The following is a 15,185-nucleotide window of genomic DNA, read 5'->3' as shown; positions in this document are numbered from 1 at the left end:
GGCTTCTGTGTGCCTCCAGTATGTGGGCTGGAGCTGTCTGTCGGGAAATGATGACAAATGTCAGGCATCTCTGCTGTTCTCTTCTCCTGTCACTGCAAGACATGCCATCCCTGCTGGCAGGGTCCCGCTAAGGACGAGATCTCGTCCACAGAACGGCACTGGCAAAATTGCTTTCCCAGGATCATATTACCACCATGGCAACACCCCACACTGCAGGGGTGGGGTGTTGCCATGGTGACTCTGGCCTTGTACGCACCTTCTATCACGTGCTTTGTTATGAAGTCGATCACGTGTTCCCCATGTGGTCAGAACGCCGCTACATAACTCCGCCCACGGCTCCAATCGGTGCTTCTGATCCTGTATCCTGATACTGACAGAAGCGTCTTCTTTGTTCAGAATTATTATTGGACCTCGGCCTGCTTTTCGGATTCTTCTTTGTCTTGCCCTTCGCTGCATATTGACTTACCGGCTTATGACCATGGACCGCTACTCGACTTGCTTCCGCATTGATATTCCTGCTCCTGTGACTGTTTACGATTCGGCTACCTTCAGGACTCCTCTCTCTCATTAAGGACCTTTTGTGCTTACCCTTCAATTACCGATAGGGGTTGCCTCATACTTGCTATCGGAGTCAGACTATTTGGCGTTCTAGAACTGTTAGCAGGCATCCTCGTGCCGACTGGTATAGGGACCCCTGTGCTGGACTAGAGACTGCCTCAGTACCATAGGCGTCCTCGTGCCAGTTGGAATAGGGACCCCTGTGCTGGACTAGAGACTGCCTCAGCACCATAGGCGTCCTTGTGCCGGCGGGGTAGGGCTTCTCTTTCTGGATCAACCTAAGAAGGAACACTTGGCCCTGCTCTTCTCTGGAATACAGGAAGGACACTATCCTGTAATATATCTGCAGTGGATACCCTGGTAAGAGTCATAGTTGTTATTTCACTGCTATTAAATGCCCTATTGCCCTATTCCGCCTATAATTGGATATATTACCATCCACAGAGTTATTATCCACGGTGGCTGGTTAAGCTGGTACAGCTCCTTCCTTTGTGTTGACTACATTACTATCTCAGGTTGGTCATCTTTGTTGTGTGTCTTTGTACCACAATTCTAATATAAGTGTTAACCGCTAATTTTTTCCCTACAGCCATTGGGGTTCCAGTTGTCCACAACATCTTTCAACCAATTGAGTTCTCAGTCTGTCCTTTTGTACTCCTGAGAATTACATTGGTGGGTAGAACTCGCTACTTCACGACGAGTTCAACAGCCCATCATCTGCTTAGGATTCTAACATCTTGTTCCAATACACATCCTGGGTGCCAGGATGTCTGGTGTGCTGGGATGACTGGGACCACCATGGTCCGTGATTGGTCCACGTCTGGGATGGCTGTATGTGAGCAGATCTCCTTTTGGTTTCTCTTAGTTTTGACATGAAGGAGATTTTGGATAAAAGAAGACATCTTACACCCATTCCAGGTCTATGTTCTGAGTTCACACCGTACTTCGTAAAGGAGACCAATATCCCGAATCAATGATGCAGATCTGTGGAACAGCTGGTGACCCGCTGCAAGGTTTGGCACCCTGAGCTTGCTGTTGTCCTGCCGGACCCCTCCCTTGTTTCTGATTGAACCTAGAAGGCCTGCAAGGACGCTTTGACCTATTCAATTAGTGGGACCAACTATCTCGGCACCTCCAACTTAACTTGTAAGCGAGTCTTTTCGGAAGTGTTCCTGGACCGCCCAGTGAACTGACCAGCTCATACGGGGGTCCTTTGCCCTGGAACCGCCACTGTCTCATGTTTTTACTTGAGCCTTTGGACACTGTAAACTCTGGGTATAAGGCACTTTCCTGCCGAATTTCATACACCCAGCATTCCTAGGTCTGCAATTAGGAGGGTACGCCTGAACCCGCGCATACGCGGTACCGTGTTGCCCAGCTGTGGTGATGAACTTCGTGGGTGCCTTGCTGCTGTGCCCACCTGTGCCCTCAGACTCGCTGCAGCAGAACTGGCCTGATTCCCTTCATCAGGAGCGGAGAAATCGCCACTGTCCAGCCACGGAATCATTCCTGGAACGCAGCCCTTGAAAGCCACAGAGCCGCGCAACTGTAGAATTTGAACCTGCGACCGAAGTGGACTTGACTGCCGATGTTTGGCCCGCCATGCGCTGATGGTCGGTGAGTACTTGCAACCCTTACCGGTGGTGCCTGGCGCATTCATCCATCTTTACGTACAAGCGTCCCCTGAAGGCCACTCTTCTTTATCAAGGTATCCTCTGCTACCAAACTATTCCCAACTCTAGGATCCTGTTCTGCCCTCTTGGAGAGACCCTCCTCGAATAGCAGGAACTTATTTTTCACTGCCTCGCTCTGCAGTCTCTGCAGCCCCTGGAAGAGACCCCGTTTTGACTTAATCGCACAATCACGTGTGACACACCGAAAGTACTTTTGAGCTCAAGGCTCCACTTATCTTAGGGACTGGACTGCCTCTTAGTTAGGGTTTGAATTGTGAAGGACTGCCTAAACAATATTTACACTATGTGACCCCTTTCTTTGCAGGTTTGTGGATCAATACTGTGCACTATTCCTTTAGGCCATTGTTGACTGTATATACATTTGCTAGATTAGTGTTGTGTTGGTTTTGTTATTACTGCTGAATATTTACTTTCTGTTTTACTTAAAAGGCCTTTAATAAATAGATCTATTTTAAATATACACCTGACTGAGAGTAATTTGTGGTATAATTTGCACTGTGTGCTCATTGTGGGCTTTCGATCACCCTCACCCATCCTGAGACCTAGTCTTGACCGCTGCCAATGCTACCGTGATTGGTCTGGCTTGTCCAGAAGGTTACCCTGTTCCAAGAAACTAGGCTGGCCTTCCGAACCTCTGCCCACCAGGTCAGAGTTCAGAAATCCCCAAAATCTATCCCCAAACCGTGCTCCCTAGGGCACAGATCACATTAGGGCAACCAGTCAAAAGATCACTGTAGTGGCATTGTATTTCTGATGTCATCTGTTTAATATCAAAAGTAGCAACTGAGCACATGTAATACAATGTGAATTTCACACAATGTTTGGGATTTAAAAGAAGCTTGACGTGGAATGCTGTAGTTAATCAGTGTTTCACAATGTACACTTCACCATATTGAAGAGTGATATTGAGCAAAACAAGACCCAATACACACGTAACGGTACAGCAATATCGTGGTATCTGTACAAGGTATGTGTACATAGATGACCTGTTTCAAACGGCACCGTGAGCGCAAGAAACGGCCAACCAATTTCTCCACCAAAACGTTCTGGGTCAAGACCGGTTTTCTAAGGATCACGGGCAGAACTTTTCCAGGAATGTTCCTTTGGATTTGTCAAGGCTATGATCTGGATATTGTTTTACCTGGCCTGCGTTCTGAATGTTTCTTTGCCTTTACCATGTCCAGCTCATTCTTAGTGGCAGTGATGCCACTATGTTTGTTTACGTGACCTTTGGTGTGTCCGATATGCCATTCTGCCTCATTTATTCGGGAACAGAGTTGCTCAACCTTATGTTGTGAAACGTCAACTTTAGCAGTCCAAGCACTGCGTGTACAGTCCAGCATGTGAATTATGCCACTCGGCTCCTAGGGGAAAACCTTCATGTCTGTGTCCTTCTGGTATTCGCATCGTGGATCGGAGGATGAACTAGTATGGATGGGCGCTTTTGGAGTCCCATCTTTTCAAGCGTTGTCCAGTTTGCACTATCTTTTGGTCCCACTGGATTGCGACCTGTTTCTTGTCCTCCGTAAGCAATACTGGCTTATCCAGGAGTTGAAGAAAAGAAGGGTTCAATCAAGTAGCATATGCAGCTTGATGAGCCAGGTAATGGGTTTTCCGTGGAGTAATCGAGCAATCGTATGGTCCCAACACTGAGCAATGCCTTATGATTGCAAGGGCTCAGCCCTATTGTCCGTAGTTGTGTGGCAAATGTACCCATCTATACAGATGTCTGAAAGGCCCCAAAGTATCTATGGTTTTAATCTGGAAATCTGAATGGAGAATAGACTGGCAGAAGTCGCTCTTGGAGAAATTGAAGTTCCTAAAAGTATGAGTAAGCAAGAGTTCTGGGAGTACATTATTAGGACCAATGACAAGGGAAAAGTTCACCAGGACAAACGGTATGGTGCAAATGAGTGATGGCACATGTGTGGATGGCATAGGTTTGACCCTTTATCAGTATAAAGAGTAGTTAACAGTGCTACAACCAGGCAGATGAAAAAAGCGTTCTAAGTTATTATCCAGGTGACGCCCTTACATGTATAAGCATAGCCGGCTTGTTACACATGGCACTGGCAGCCACACTGGTGGTCGCCGGTCTGGGCACAGTGTTGGCAGGGAATCAAATGAGGAATCTGAGTTCTGTAAAGACCGCATATCAGTACAACTTTGTGAGCTCAGTTTTAGGATGTTACATAGGATGGAATTTGGGACATAAAATGCTGGTGAGGTATCATATGGTGTACACAGTCCTAAAATCTTACCTGGAATTTCCATCTGAAAAGAATGAATAGTGGGTCTCCTTGAGCGTCATTCCCAGATTCTCAGGTCTGTTCATGAGCCTCTAAAGGGTGGTCAGTCATTTTTTCGAAAAAAAAATGTCGAATGACAATTTTTTGGAAAAAATGTCGAAAAAAAAAGTGGAATTCCGTTTTTTTTAATTCTATATTTATTTTGGGGTCCGGGAGTAAAAAATAAAATGGGTAAAACAAACAATTAAAAAAAAGGGGATTGGGGGGGAACCCCCCCATTTCGAATAAAAAAACGTATTAAAAAAAAAAAATTCGACATTATTTTTTCGAAAAAATGACAACATTTTTGCATCCGAAAAAATGACTATAAACCCCTCTAAAGCCTGTGATTGCAGCCAATATAAAGTGGGTGATCTTTAGTGGTGCAGAGCTTTGTAAGGCTGGAAGTATCGTGCTACAGCAAGGCGCTAGCTGTTTGGAGTGTTGGTGGCAAGCCTAGTTGCTTTGATCAAATCTGAAATTGGGTGAAAAACAGTTGATGCGCTACAAGAAAACCATTGTGTAGCAGTTTCTTAAGTTTGCAAATGTTTATTGGGCGAGATTTGGAAGAGAATGTGCAGTTGTGTTTGATGTTATTCTGTTGTGCTCCTTGAAACCTGATCTTCAAGATGCGCAGCTGAACTAGGGAGGGCCGAGGTCTAAAAACGTAATAAAGCTCCCTCGAGAAAGTGTTTGAATTTATTGTAAGCTTAACAGATAGATCACTTGACATTCCATAGCCACACATGCTTGCAATATCTTGCACTAAATGTGAATTTGGGTGTCTGCAATATATTTGTGAACACGCCCTGTCTCAACAGAAGCACTGACCTTTTACAATTTCGTTTCGCCTGAAAGCTGCAAACAAAAAAACTTCTGCAACTGTCCTCCTCAACAGGAGTATTATTTTGTGAATTTTATGTCCCAAGTTGCTTCAGCCGTGGACGGATTTTCTTAAGCCTTTATAGGGATCTTGGGCCAGTGTTATGGAGGCACTTGGGTCTTGCAAGGATTTAGGGGTATGGGCGACTTAATTACTCTTCCCGAGATCTGTGAATGCAATCACTGTATAAAGGACAAATAGCCGCAAGTTAAGAAACTATGGATTTATAGTAGCATTGTGTTGACAATCTCTGCATTCAATATGCAACAATAACAAGATTTGGTTTACCAACTAAAATAACAGAATATTGCATGGTATCAATTCTAATTCTGCTTTGCCGTAGGATTAAGGAGGGTCGGGGTCAGATTTTTATTAGCATTTTTCAAACCAGTAAATCCCAGCTCCCTCCATCCTGGGTCCCATCTTTCCCCCCTCACCCCTGCCTTCCCAATCCCATTGCACTTAAGTTCTCCATTCCTTTGTTAAATCCTCCCCAGTCCACATATTCATCTTTCACCTCCCTCCTACGCACGTCTCTGTCCCTCCCCCCGCTTCCTTTCCCAGTGGTTGAACCCTTTTATTAACTCAAATCCTAGGAGTTTAATCTTCCTTGGGCACCACGCCCCTCTGGAGTCCGTCCTTAAGAATTTTAGTACCAGGTCCCAGTCTGCCAGAAAGCCCCCAGAGTCTCCCTGAAGAGAGTAAGGCACCCACTCCAGTGAAGTGCCAGACCTTTCCCACCCATTTGTGTTCCATCAGCGGCTCCTTTCTTTCTCCAGTTTTGTGCATTGACCAATGCCCCCACCATCATCAATATCGCATACATCTTTCACTGTGCTTTCGATGCCAAGTCCAGAGCGATCCTCCTACCCCAAAGATAGCCAAAGCTCTATTCCCACTTCCTTTCACCCCAACATGTCCTCATTTGGCCCCTTCTATACTGTCCAAAAACCGTGTAGTGCGTGGACACTCCCACCAAATGTTTTCCCACGTCCCTAGCTCCCCACACCCCCCCCCCCAACATTTCTGGAATACCCTCGGAAAACACTTGTGGAATTGCACCAGGGTGAGATGCCACTGGAACATTAACTTTACCCATATCTCTTGCACTTGGATTGATTGCATTGTCTTTTATGAGTGTGTTTGGCTGTTTATTGATTTGTTACAACTGTTTGTGTTTTGATGATTTTCAAGTTTGGGCTAAACAAAGTTTAAATTAAAAAGAACTTTCTTAGAAGCCATGGATGTAGCACATTTTCTGAAGGTCTTCCAGCTCCTCTGTGTGTATTGTGCATGTGAAATAGTAGCTCAGTGATGAGATGACTGCTTATAACAGTAACTTTTTTTCTTTCATCATCAGATGAGGATGAGGATGGCGATCGCATCACTGTTCGGAGTGATGATGAGCTAAAGGCTATGCTGTCATATGTACGTATGTAAATGAACATGATAACTTGTAGATCTGCGTACACCGTGCATCACGAGGGGTTTCTTTTTTCACAGTTCTTTAAGCAGGACTTAACAAGGGGCCATGGCCTAAAGGGGGCAGATGATGTAGAAAAGGGCCACCTTCTGTAAAACAATATTTCACTTTTTTGTGGGGGGGAAGCTCACACACCCATGCGCTACACCTGGAGCGTCGATTCAGCCTTTATATAGCCAGGTATGTTCTCGATATGTCAGAGCAGCTTCATAGATGCTACAAATATTAAAGAAGACATAAGCTCTCGGGAGGTGATGCAGGATGGTTCTGAAGTACAGCAAGTCCCCAAACCCCCACAGAGGAATGGCAACACACTGTTATGTGCTAACACAGCTCTTTATATAAAAATAAGGTTCATATATACACAATTCAATAACACACTTTGTACTCTGGTAATACTATAGTGACAAATGTATACAGTTCTATATGGTACCTCACTTGGACTTTAGATTAATTTAAAATGCATCAACTGCTGGCAGTTATAATGGAGCATACACATCCTTCAGTAAGCTGTATTAGCATAGACGAGAAGAAAGGCAGGTTAAGGTTAAGCAATCGTAGAATGCTTTCTTTGGATATAGATGCACAATTCTGAATGAGGATCCCCCACCTGGGCAACCTGTAATAAAATGATTAACAAGCTCAGTCCATAAGTGTTCAATAAGCCTTGCTTCTTGGTTAGAAAGTTCAACCACCCCAATTACCTGAAGTGGAAGAGTTTCTTCGACGGTTCGTCAGACGATATCCTTCGAGGATGGGGCTCCCCCTTTGAAGAAGGAGCCACTAGGCGTTGAGATCCTCGAAGAAAGGTGGAACCGATGACTATACAGCAGCTTCGACCTTCGCGGTGCTCTTTGACGATCAAACGTTTCGATGGTGGAAGTCCTGGAAAGATAAGGTGTGCTGTAACCCTCGATGCAAAGTGTTCAGTGCCGCAAATAAATCTTGATGGACTTGAAAACCTTTGGCGGTGATGTATGCAAGCCTGGCAGCGGGCGTCGGGTGTCTGGAGTTGCTTCAGTGGTCCTCTGGCCTGTTGAGGCTGCTGCGGCAGCACATACCTTGGGATAGCTTCAACGATCAAGACTCTACCACGGGCTGGACCTCGGATCTTCACCCCGTCAGTGTCCTCAGGACATCTTTGTCAGCTTCTGATGGCGGGGAAACCCACAGGCGGACTTTCCTCGGTAGCAAGCAACCTCGACTTTCTCCGGCATGACAAAGTTGTTGACTGTGATGGCAAGGGAGCCCGCTAGGAAAATGTTACTAGGCAAGTGGAGCTTTCCCAGCTCCGGACGGCGTCAGTGTCCCCAATACTGGCCAACACGATTCTACTTGGCTTCCAGCAGTCACGGAAATCTTCCGAACCCCGGTCAATGTCAATGGACTTCGATGGCCTTGATATCCAGGCACTCTTTTTGGGATTCTCGGCGGGCGCCTTCTCCGGTAGACAGCCTTTCGGGACTGGCTTCCAGGGTGCTTCGATGAAGAACAGCAATTTTGCACGATGGTCCCTCGTAGCTCTAGGAGAGGTCTCCTAGCCAGATCCTCTCTTGGATAAGTCCACAACAGACTCTACACCTCTTGGATTGTCTCGAAGGAATGCAGCAGCAATCTTCTCCTCCAGCTGGGCTTCAGGGATGAGCTTCAAGTTTCAACTTCAGCTTCTGAACAAATTGAGAAGTGAGAGGTCCCCAGATATACACATTTGTCCCTCATTCACTCTGTCTGAGCCAGGCTCAGTCAGACCGAAGGGCATTCATTCATGCAGGCAAGCAGCCAATTGGGCTCACAGGCATTCAGGCCATTCACTTCCACCCAGCCACCCATAATAAGGAATGTGGATTTGGGCAAGCACCCAGCCTTTCAGCACACTACATTGTCAGTTTCAGGCAGGACTGTCTCATTCATTGTGTTACACACACAGAAACCAGATAACAATAACATAGAATGGTATTTGGCACACTCTATTCATACAGGTCCCAGCCCAAGGGTGTACCCACAACATACAGTCACTGGGAAGGCTCCAGCCAGTCTGGCCTGGACTCCCCACAATACCATATATGGTTCTTCCACCCAACAGCCAGTCGGGAAGGGACAGAGCCAGGGCTTCCCAGGACTTTGGGAAAATAAGGTAACGGGCAATAGAAAACAAGAGGCCCCAGGAGCCATTGTGCCTTCTATTAGGAATCCACTGATTCCTATGCCATGGCCTGGGTATCCCAAAATGGAGGATACTCTGAGTTCCTGTCACAGCAGCATGAAGCTGACCCCAGCCCATACCCTGCTCTCTTGGCAACACACAGGTGCCCAAAAACATACACTAGGTGTGCAGGGTTGTACCCCCACCCATGGGTGCCATAAGGTTATCCAAAGGGTGTCTGTTCACCACAACCAGAAAGAGGAAGAGCTGCACTGCCAAGTTTTCCAGCTGGACTCCTGTGCAGAAAATAATTCAGAATACTGATAAGGGAGTACAGGACAAGGACACAGAGGCCCTGTTCCTCCAAATCATTTCCAGCATCACATCTAGTCTGATGTTACGGTAACCAGTCTGATGGTACAGTAACCATGTTGAAAAGGAGCCTTTGCCTTGCAATATGCCCACAAATGAAATCACTGGAATTTAGCAACAACGGAAGCTACTGTTTAGTTTTGAACCTACTTACAATTGGAGGGAATCCCAAATAACACAATAAGAATAGTGAAATCCCTACCTTAGTTTGGGAATATTGAGTATATGGGTAAGTAGAAAGGTAGATGGGTAGTTCAACAGTTCACCCGGACTAGTAATTCATTAAGAAAATATGTCAATTTATTCAAAACATTGTTAAAACATAATTAAACTTGTTAGATTCATGTACATATTGTATGGTAAACATTAAAAGAACAACGATCTAGTGACAAATCCTGTTAAATGGAATACAGTAGGTGTTCTATCCAGCTGTGGAAATCAATGATTAATAATAATAGTAATCTAATACAGAAATTCAAAAAGATCTAGCTCAACATGTTTCTGTTCTGATTTATTGTGGAACATTCTTCAGGAGAGATGGGTTGGGTCACTTTGACTTTGAGGGTGGTTTTGAATTTATCTTCCTTTCTTGGTCGCTACTACTGCTCGAATTCAGAAGAACTTGTCCAATCAGTGGATGCAGTCTTGGAGTGGATTCAAAGTGGATGGATGAACCATTCAGGGGATTAGTTAATAATCAAATTCAGATATATAATATGTAGACTATAAGTGTGTTGTGATCATTGTAGCCCAACACTCGCGGAAGGCTTACGGTTTGGTAAGTATTAATCTTCTTCTCGCTGTTTAATCGGGTGAAGTGTATACATCGCTCCGTTGATGACATCAGTATCTGATTCTTATCAGGTCGTCAAACTTTGAGGTTGTAAACATTGAAATTTCCTAAATTCTCATGTAGATGGTAGAATCAAATCTTATTGTCATGCCGTCCTAGCTAGTAGTAAACTAGCATTCAGTCGCGTCTGTATCGCAGCGAAAATAAAGCCATTAAGCTTCGACCTCCGTGTGTCGGAAGCTGTGTTCTGTGATACTTCAAATCCGATACGAAGTATCCGAAGGTCTGTTCGGTGGGACATTGAGTGAAGCAGGGGTGGAGGACCTGCAAAAGCAACACACCAGGGTTTGGGACCCATTTGCATCTTGTACTCATGGTGGCCCTGAATCATGGTGTTCCCATCTTCATCGTGTATCCTAGCTTTCAGCATTATTTATTACTGACTTCTGCAATTGTATTCGCTCTCTCCTCCTGCTTCTCCACTCTTTTTTACTGCTTACTCTGTTCTCGCCTCTCCCTTTTCCTATCTCCTCGCCTTACTTTCTTCCATGCACTTAGTCTATCAGAATTGTCCCTGAACCTAGTATAACAACCTCGTCTGTTTCCTCCCCCTCCCCTTACTTGTCCCCCCCGCCCTTCAGCACTATCTGAAATGTCGTCAGGCCTAGTACGATAGTCGCTTGTTTTGTTCCTCCCCTCCCTTTCTGCACCCCTCTCCCTCACCTTTTGTTTTTCTCTGGCTCTACCAGAAATGTCTTCGGGCCTAGTACGGTATTCGCCTATCTGTTTCCATTTCCTTCCCACTCTCCCCCCTCTCCCCCCCCACCCCCTTCCTTATCTATGTCTTAGCTCTTGCACTATCTGAAATGTCGTCAGGCCGAGTACGATAGATAATTTCACATCCTTACTGTTCATGGCCTGTAAGAATGTCATTTTATTTTCCCTTGTTCCCTCCCTTGCCTTGAAGCGCTTTGAAACACATTGTCTACAGGCGCTATATAAATATACGATCATATCATATATAAAAAGTGAAGAAACGCAAAGGGAAGGGGCTGAGAGCCAGAAAATACGTCAGGGAAATCCTGAGACAGCCCAGTGGGATCTTGGACCCATACGAAAGAGACAGAGAAGTGCAAGAATCTGAAACGAGGGGTTGAGTACCCATTGCCAAAGGAAGAGAATTTTTTTTTTAAATGATGCGTTCTCAGTTTGGCTGGATAATGCACCAGACTTGGCACTACAGTTTTGAGTTGGAGGAAGAAACCAGGGGAAGAGTCTTGCGCCACAGAATTCCCCCCCCCCCCTCCCTACACCCGATACAAAGAAAATATGTTTTTTGATAAAAAGGTCTACAGTTTAGTCTGGCAGGATAGTGAACCAGGCTTAATACTAAGTTTGGGAATTGAAAACCAAACCAGTTGATTGCAGAGTTCCGCATGGAGCTAGCTTCTCCCCACTCTTGTTAAAGGTAAATCTTCGCTGCCTATGCACACTGTTGACCCAACTCTGCATATTCTTTACCAACGACACCCAAATGGTCATGGAACTAAGTGGGGATTACATCCAAAGCAGAGCTAAACTAACATCACTATATAACCTCATTGAATCCTGGATGAAGGCTAATTGGATGTGCCTTAATGGCTCCAAAACAGAGCGAATGACCTTCTGATCAACCTGCGCTAGAAAAAAAACTGAGTCCAACATACTCCTCATTTAACATTAAGGAGACTCCAATCACAATATCAGAAAAAGTCAAGACACTTGGCATTTACTTGCAGGCATCACTGGGAGCAGAAGCCCATACAGCCTACCTTTTTAAAAGAAATTGTCAATGCCACCAAAAACTACTGAAAAAAATTTGACCTTTTGCTAAATCAACAAAATAGCACAACTATCGCGAGGGCCACCATTCTTTCCCGACTAGATTATGGCAGCGCTCTACTATTGGGCACAAGCAGCAAATGCTTAAAACAGTGCCAAGTGATCCAAAATAATGCCATAAGAACCATAAGCGGTAAATCAAAGAGGGAGCACATCACAAGTGACAGAAGAGAACTACACTGGCTCGCCATAGAAGACCGCATCACGTTTAAATCACTCACAATAGTCCATCCCTGCCTGTTTGGAAATGTCCCTGCATACCTAAAGAAACCATTCAAATGGTATGAACCAAGCCGCAGCCTCAGATCCACTAACAAAGGCCTCCTTCAAGCCACATCAGCAAAAAATGCAAAAGAACTAGGTAGGGCATTTACCACCAAAGCAATCATAAAATGGAATGAACTGCCCCCAACACTAAGATCAGAAACAAACTACCTTTGTTTCAGAAAAGAACTTAAAACACTATTGTTCAAATAAAGTCTCTTCTCGCCATATATCCTGCTGACCTACCACATTTCATGTTGTCCTGATTAAATGTCTCTTCGTCTATATGGTATGCGCTCTGATGCCTGCGGGCTGCAGCGCTATATAAACAAATAAATAAAGAGTCTTCCCCCCCGCCACCCGCCTACCCCGCTTTTGATACTTGGGAACTGTGTATAAAGAGTAACTCATTGTGTTTTCACAGCACAAACTGAACTTTACAGATCTGTATCCAGAATGAGAGATTCCTCCCTCTGGCTCAAGAAGACACCTAATTTTTCCTTAGTTTAGTGTAAGGGTCAGAAATGGGTTTGGACACAGTACATTGGACATTATACTTTACAAGACACCCTGGAATAGGGCAAGATAGGTTTCTCCTTTACTTTCATAATAAAAGTCTTTGCCAACAGGCATGCCACTACTGTGTCAGGCTCCTACTTCTGCACCCATTCAACTGGCAGGGTTCTGCCCCAGCCCTCCTGAGCCTCATTGGCTGCATACATGAATGCTTCATGGCAAGACCTGTAAAGCTCAACAATTTTATTTGCGTTTTGTTTTATGCTGCAGAGCATCTCCATACATCTGAAGGTGTGACCGTACAATATGTATGGTAACGTTCTGAAACTAAGCATAAAGTGCAATTTCAAAAGCCATCATTAAAAGATGGAGGCATCTGACAATACCGTGCCAACCAGTTCATTTTACATTTCATGGAAACACCTGGAAAATTCGGATGGAAACCTTTGTGGAAGGTAGCCCTCGGCCCTAACAAGGCTCACTCCTGCACCGCTTCCAGCCTCCTCTGCACCTGTCGCACCACTTGTGTACCTCTCCAGCTATCCTTGCACGGTTGGCTCTTACCACTGTCGTAGGTCAGAATCAGGAGACAGGCACTTCAGCATGTTGTCTGCATGATTTCTTTTATTCTTTAACGAAAACAAGGACCAAGCTGTATCTAAGCCTAGGATTCCATGTCTTGCTCTACAAAGAAGAGACTAAAAAGGGTGCTTGCGAGGATGTCCTACATAAATTAAGTGATCAGTCTAGAATCCTGTTCTATCTCTACCCATAGAAAGGAACAACATAAAACCAACAAATACGTATTTCATTGCCCAAACAAAGGGAAGGTGGCTGGTTTCTACATACCATCTGATTGTGGTGATGCATGCCCAGCCACCATTATCAAAGACTGCGTCGGAGCGCTAGCTCCTTTCCTTACAGCCTTTGTAAATGCCTCCTTTGCTACTGGGAAAGTCCCTGCCTCCCTCAAGGAAGCCTGGGTCCGCCCTCTCCTAAAAAAACCTACTCTCGACCCCACATCCCCCAACAACTATAGACCTATCACCACTGTCCCTTTCCTCCTCAAAATACTGGACAAAGCAGCCTACCTGCAGGTTCAACACTTCATTGAAGAGAACAAACTCCTAGGACTCCGCCAATCAGGCTTCCGCCCTAGACACGGGACTGAAACCGCCCTACTTGACCTGAAAAACCAAATGGATGATGCCAGAGACATGGGCAAACCAGCACTTCTCTTACTTCTTGACCTATCCGCGGCTTTCGACCTCGTGGATCATGACGTCCTATGCCACCACCTCTCCTCTACTGCCAAATTCTCCCCTGAACCCACAGCATGGATCACTTCCTTCCTACAAGACAGAACCATGCAAGTATTCTCGGACTTAGCATCCGCATCACCAACCATCATACTCTGTGGTGTGCCCCAAGGCTCCTGCCTTTCACCCACCCTCTACAACATCTTCACACGACCACTTTTTCTCATCCTCGACGCCATGGGCATTTCATACACTAACTACGCCGACGACGCACAGATCCTCCTCACTCTCACTGGCAACTATGACACTGACTCCATGACCCTCAACAACCTCTACAACACCATCCAAGCCTGGATGGCAGACAATGGACTATGCCTCAACTCAGACAAGACCAAACTCCTTCTGGTAGGCTCACCCAACACGCTGAAAAATCTAGACACCCAATTCAGTCATTTCACCATTGACTCCATCAAAATACCTGTCTCAGAATCAGTCAAAACCCTTGGAGTCTACTTGGATTCCAACCTATCCATGGATAAACAAGTCAACGCTATAGCCTCGGCAGCTGCATGCCATGCCAAACTTATCAACTCAGTCAGGCCTTTTCTCTCCAGAGAGAACTGCACTAACATAGCCAGAGCCATCACTGGATCTAGGCTTGACTATTGTAATATACTCTTTCTAGGCACCACTAACAAAAACCTAGAGAGGCTACAAATCATTCAGAATAGTGCTCTCCGGGCAGCCCAAGGCATTGCCAAAAGAGAACACATCTCAGAGGCTAGAAAACTAGCACACTGGCTCCCAATAAAAGAAAGGATCATCTTCAAGACTCTGACACTGACCCACAAGTGCATTCACCTTACTGCCCCTGACTACCTCTCCCAAAGGATCCATCCCGTCTCTTCTACGAGACCAACCAGATCACCATATACTAACATGCTCTCTGTGCCATTAGTAAAAAAAAGTCAGAGCGGGCGGATCCAGCTTCCCATATCTCGCACCCACTCACTGGAACGCCCTACCCCCCACAATCCGAGGTGAGGCCTCC

General features: G+C 45.5%; 1 protein-coding gene across 6 annotated transcripts in view; it reads left to right on the top strand.

The window, feature by feature from the left end:
* MAP2K5 (mitogen-activated protein kinase kinase 5) overlaps window positions 1–15,185 on the top strand; it is a 1,998,137-nt gene that overhangs the window by 42,176 nt on the left and 1,940,776 nt on the right. For all 6 annotated transcript variants that reach the window (XM_069625127.1, XM_069625125.1, XM_069625124.1 and 3 more), the window contains one exon: window positions 6,784–6,851. Coding sequence is in view for 5 of the 6 variants with exons in the window: in XM_069625125.1 (XP_069481226.1) it covers window positions 6,784–6,851 (68 nt within the window). In the remaining variant the exon portion in view is untranslated. The remainder of the gene's footprint in view (window positions 1–6,783; window positions 6,852–15,185) is intronic.

The sequence above is a fragment of the Ambystoma mexicanum genome, chromosome 11 (assembly GCF_040938575.1).
Source record: "Ambystoma mexicanum isolate Mex_15411 chromosome 11, UKY_AmexF1_1, whole genome shotgun sequence".
Classification (NCBI taxonomy): Eukaryota; Metazoa; Chordata; class Amphibia; order Caudata; family Ambystomatidae; genus Ambystoma; species Ambystoma mexicanum.
The sequence above is the reverse complement of the archived record's forward strand: the minus strand, read 5'-3'. Positions and strand labels throughout refer to the sequence as shown.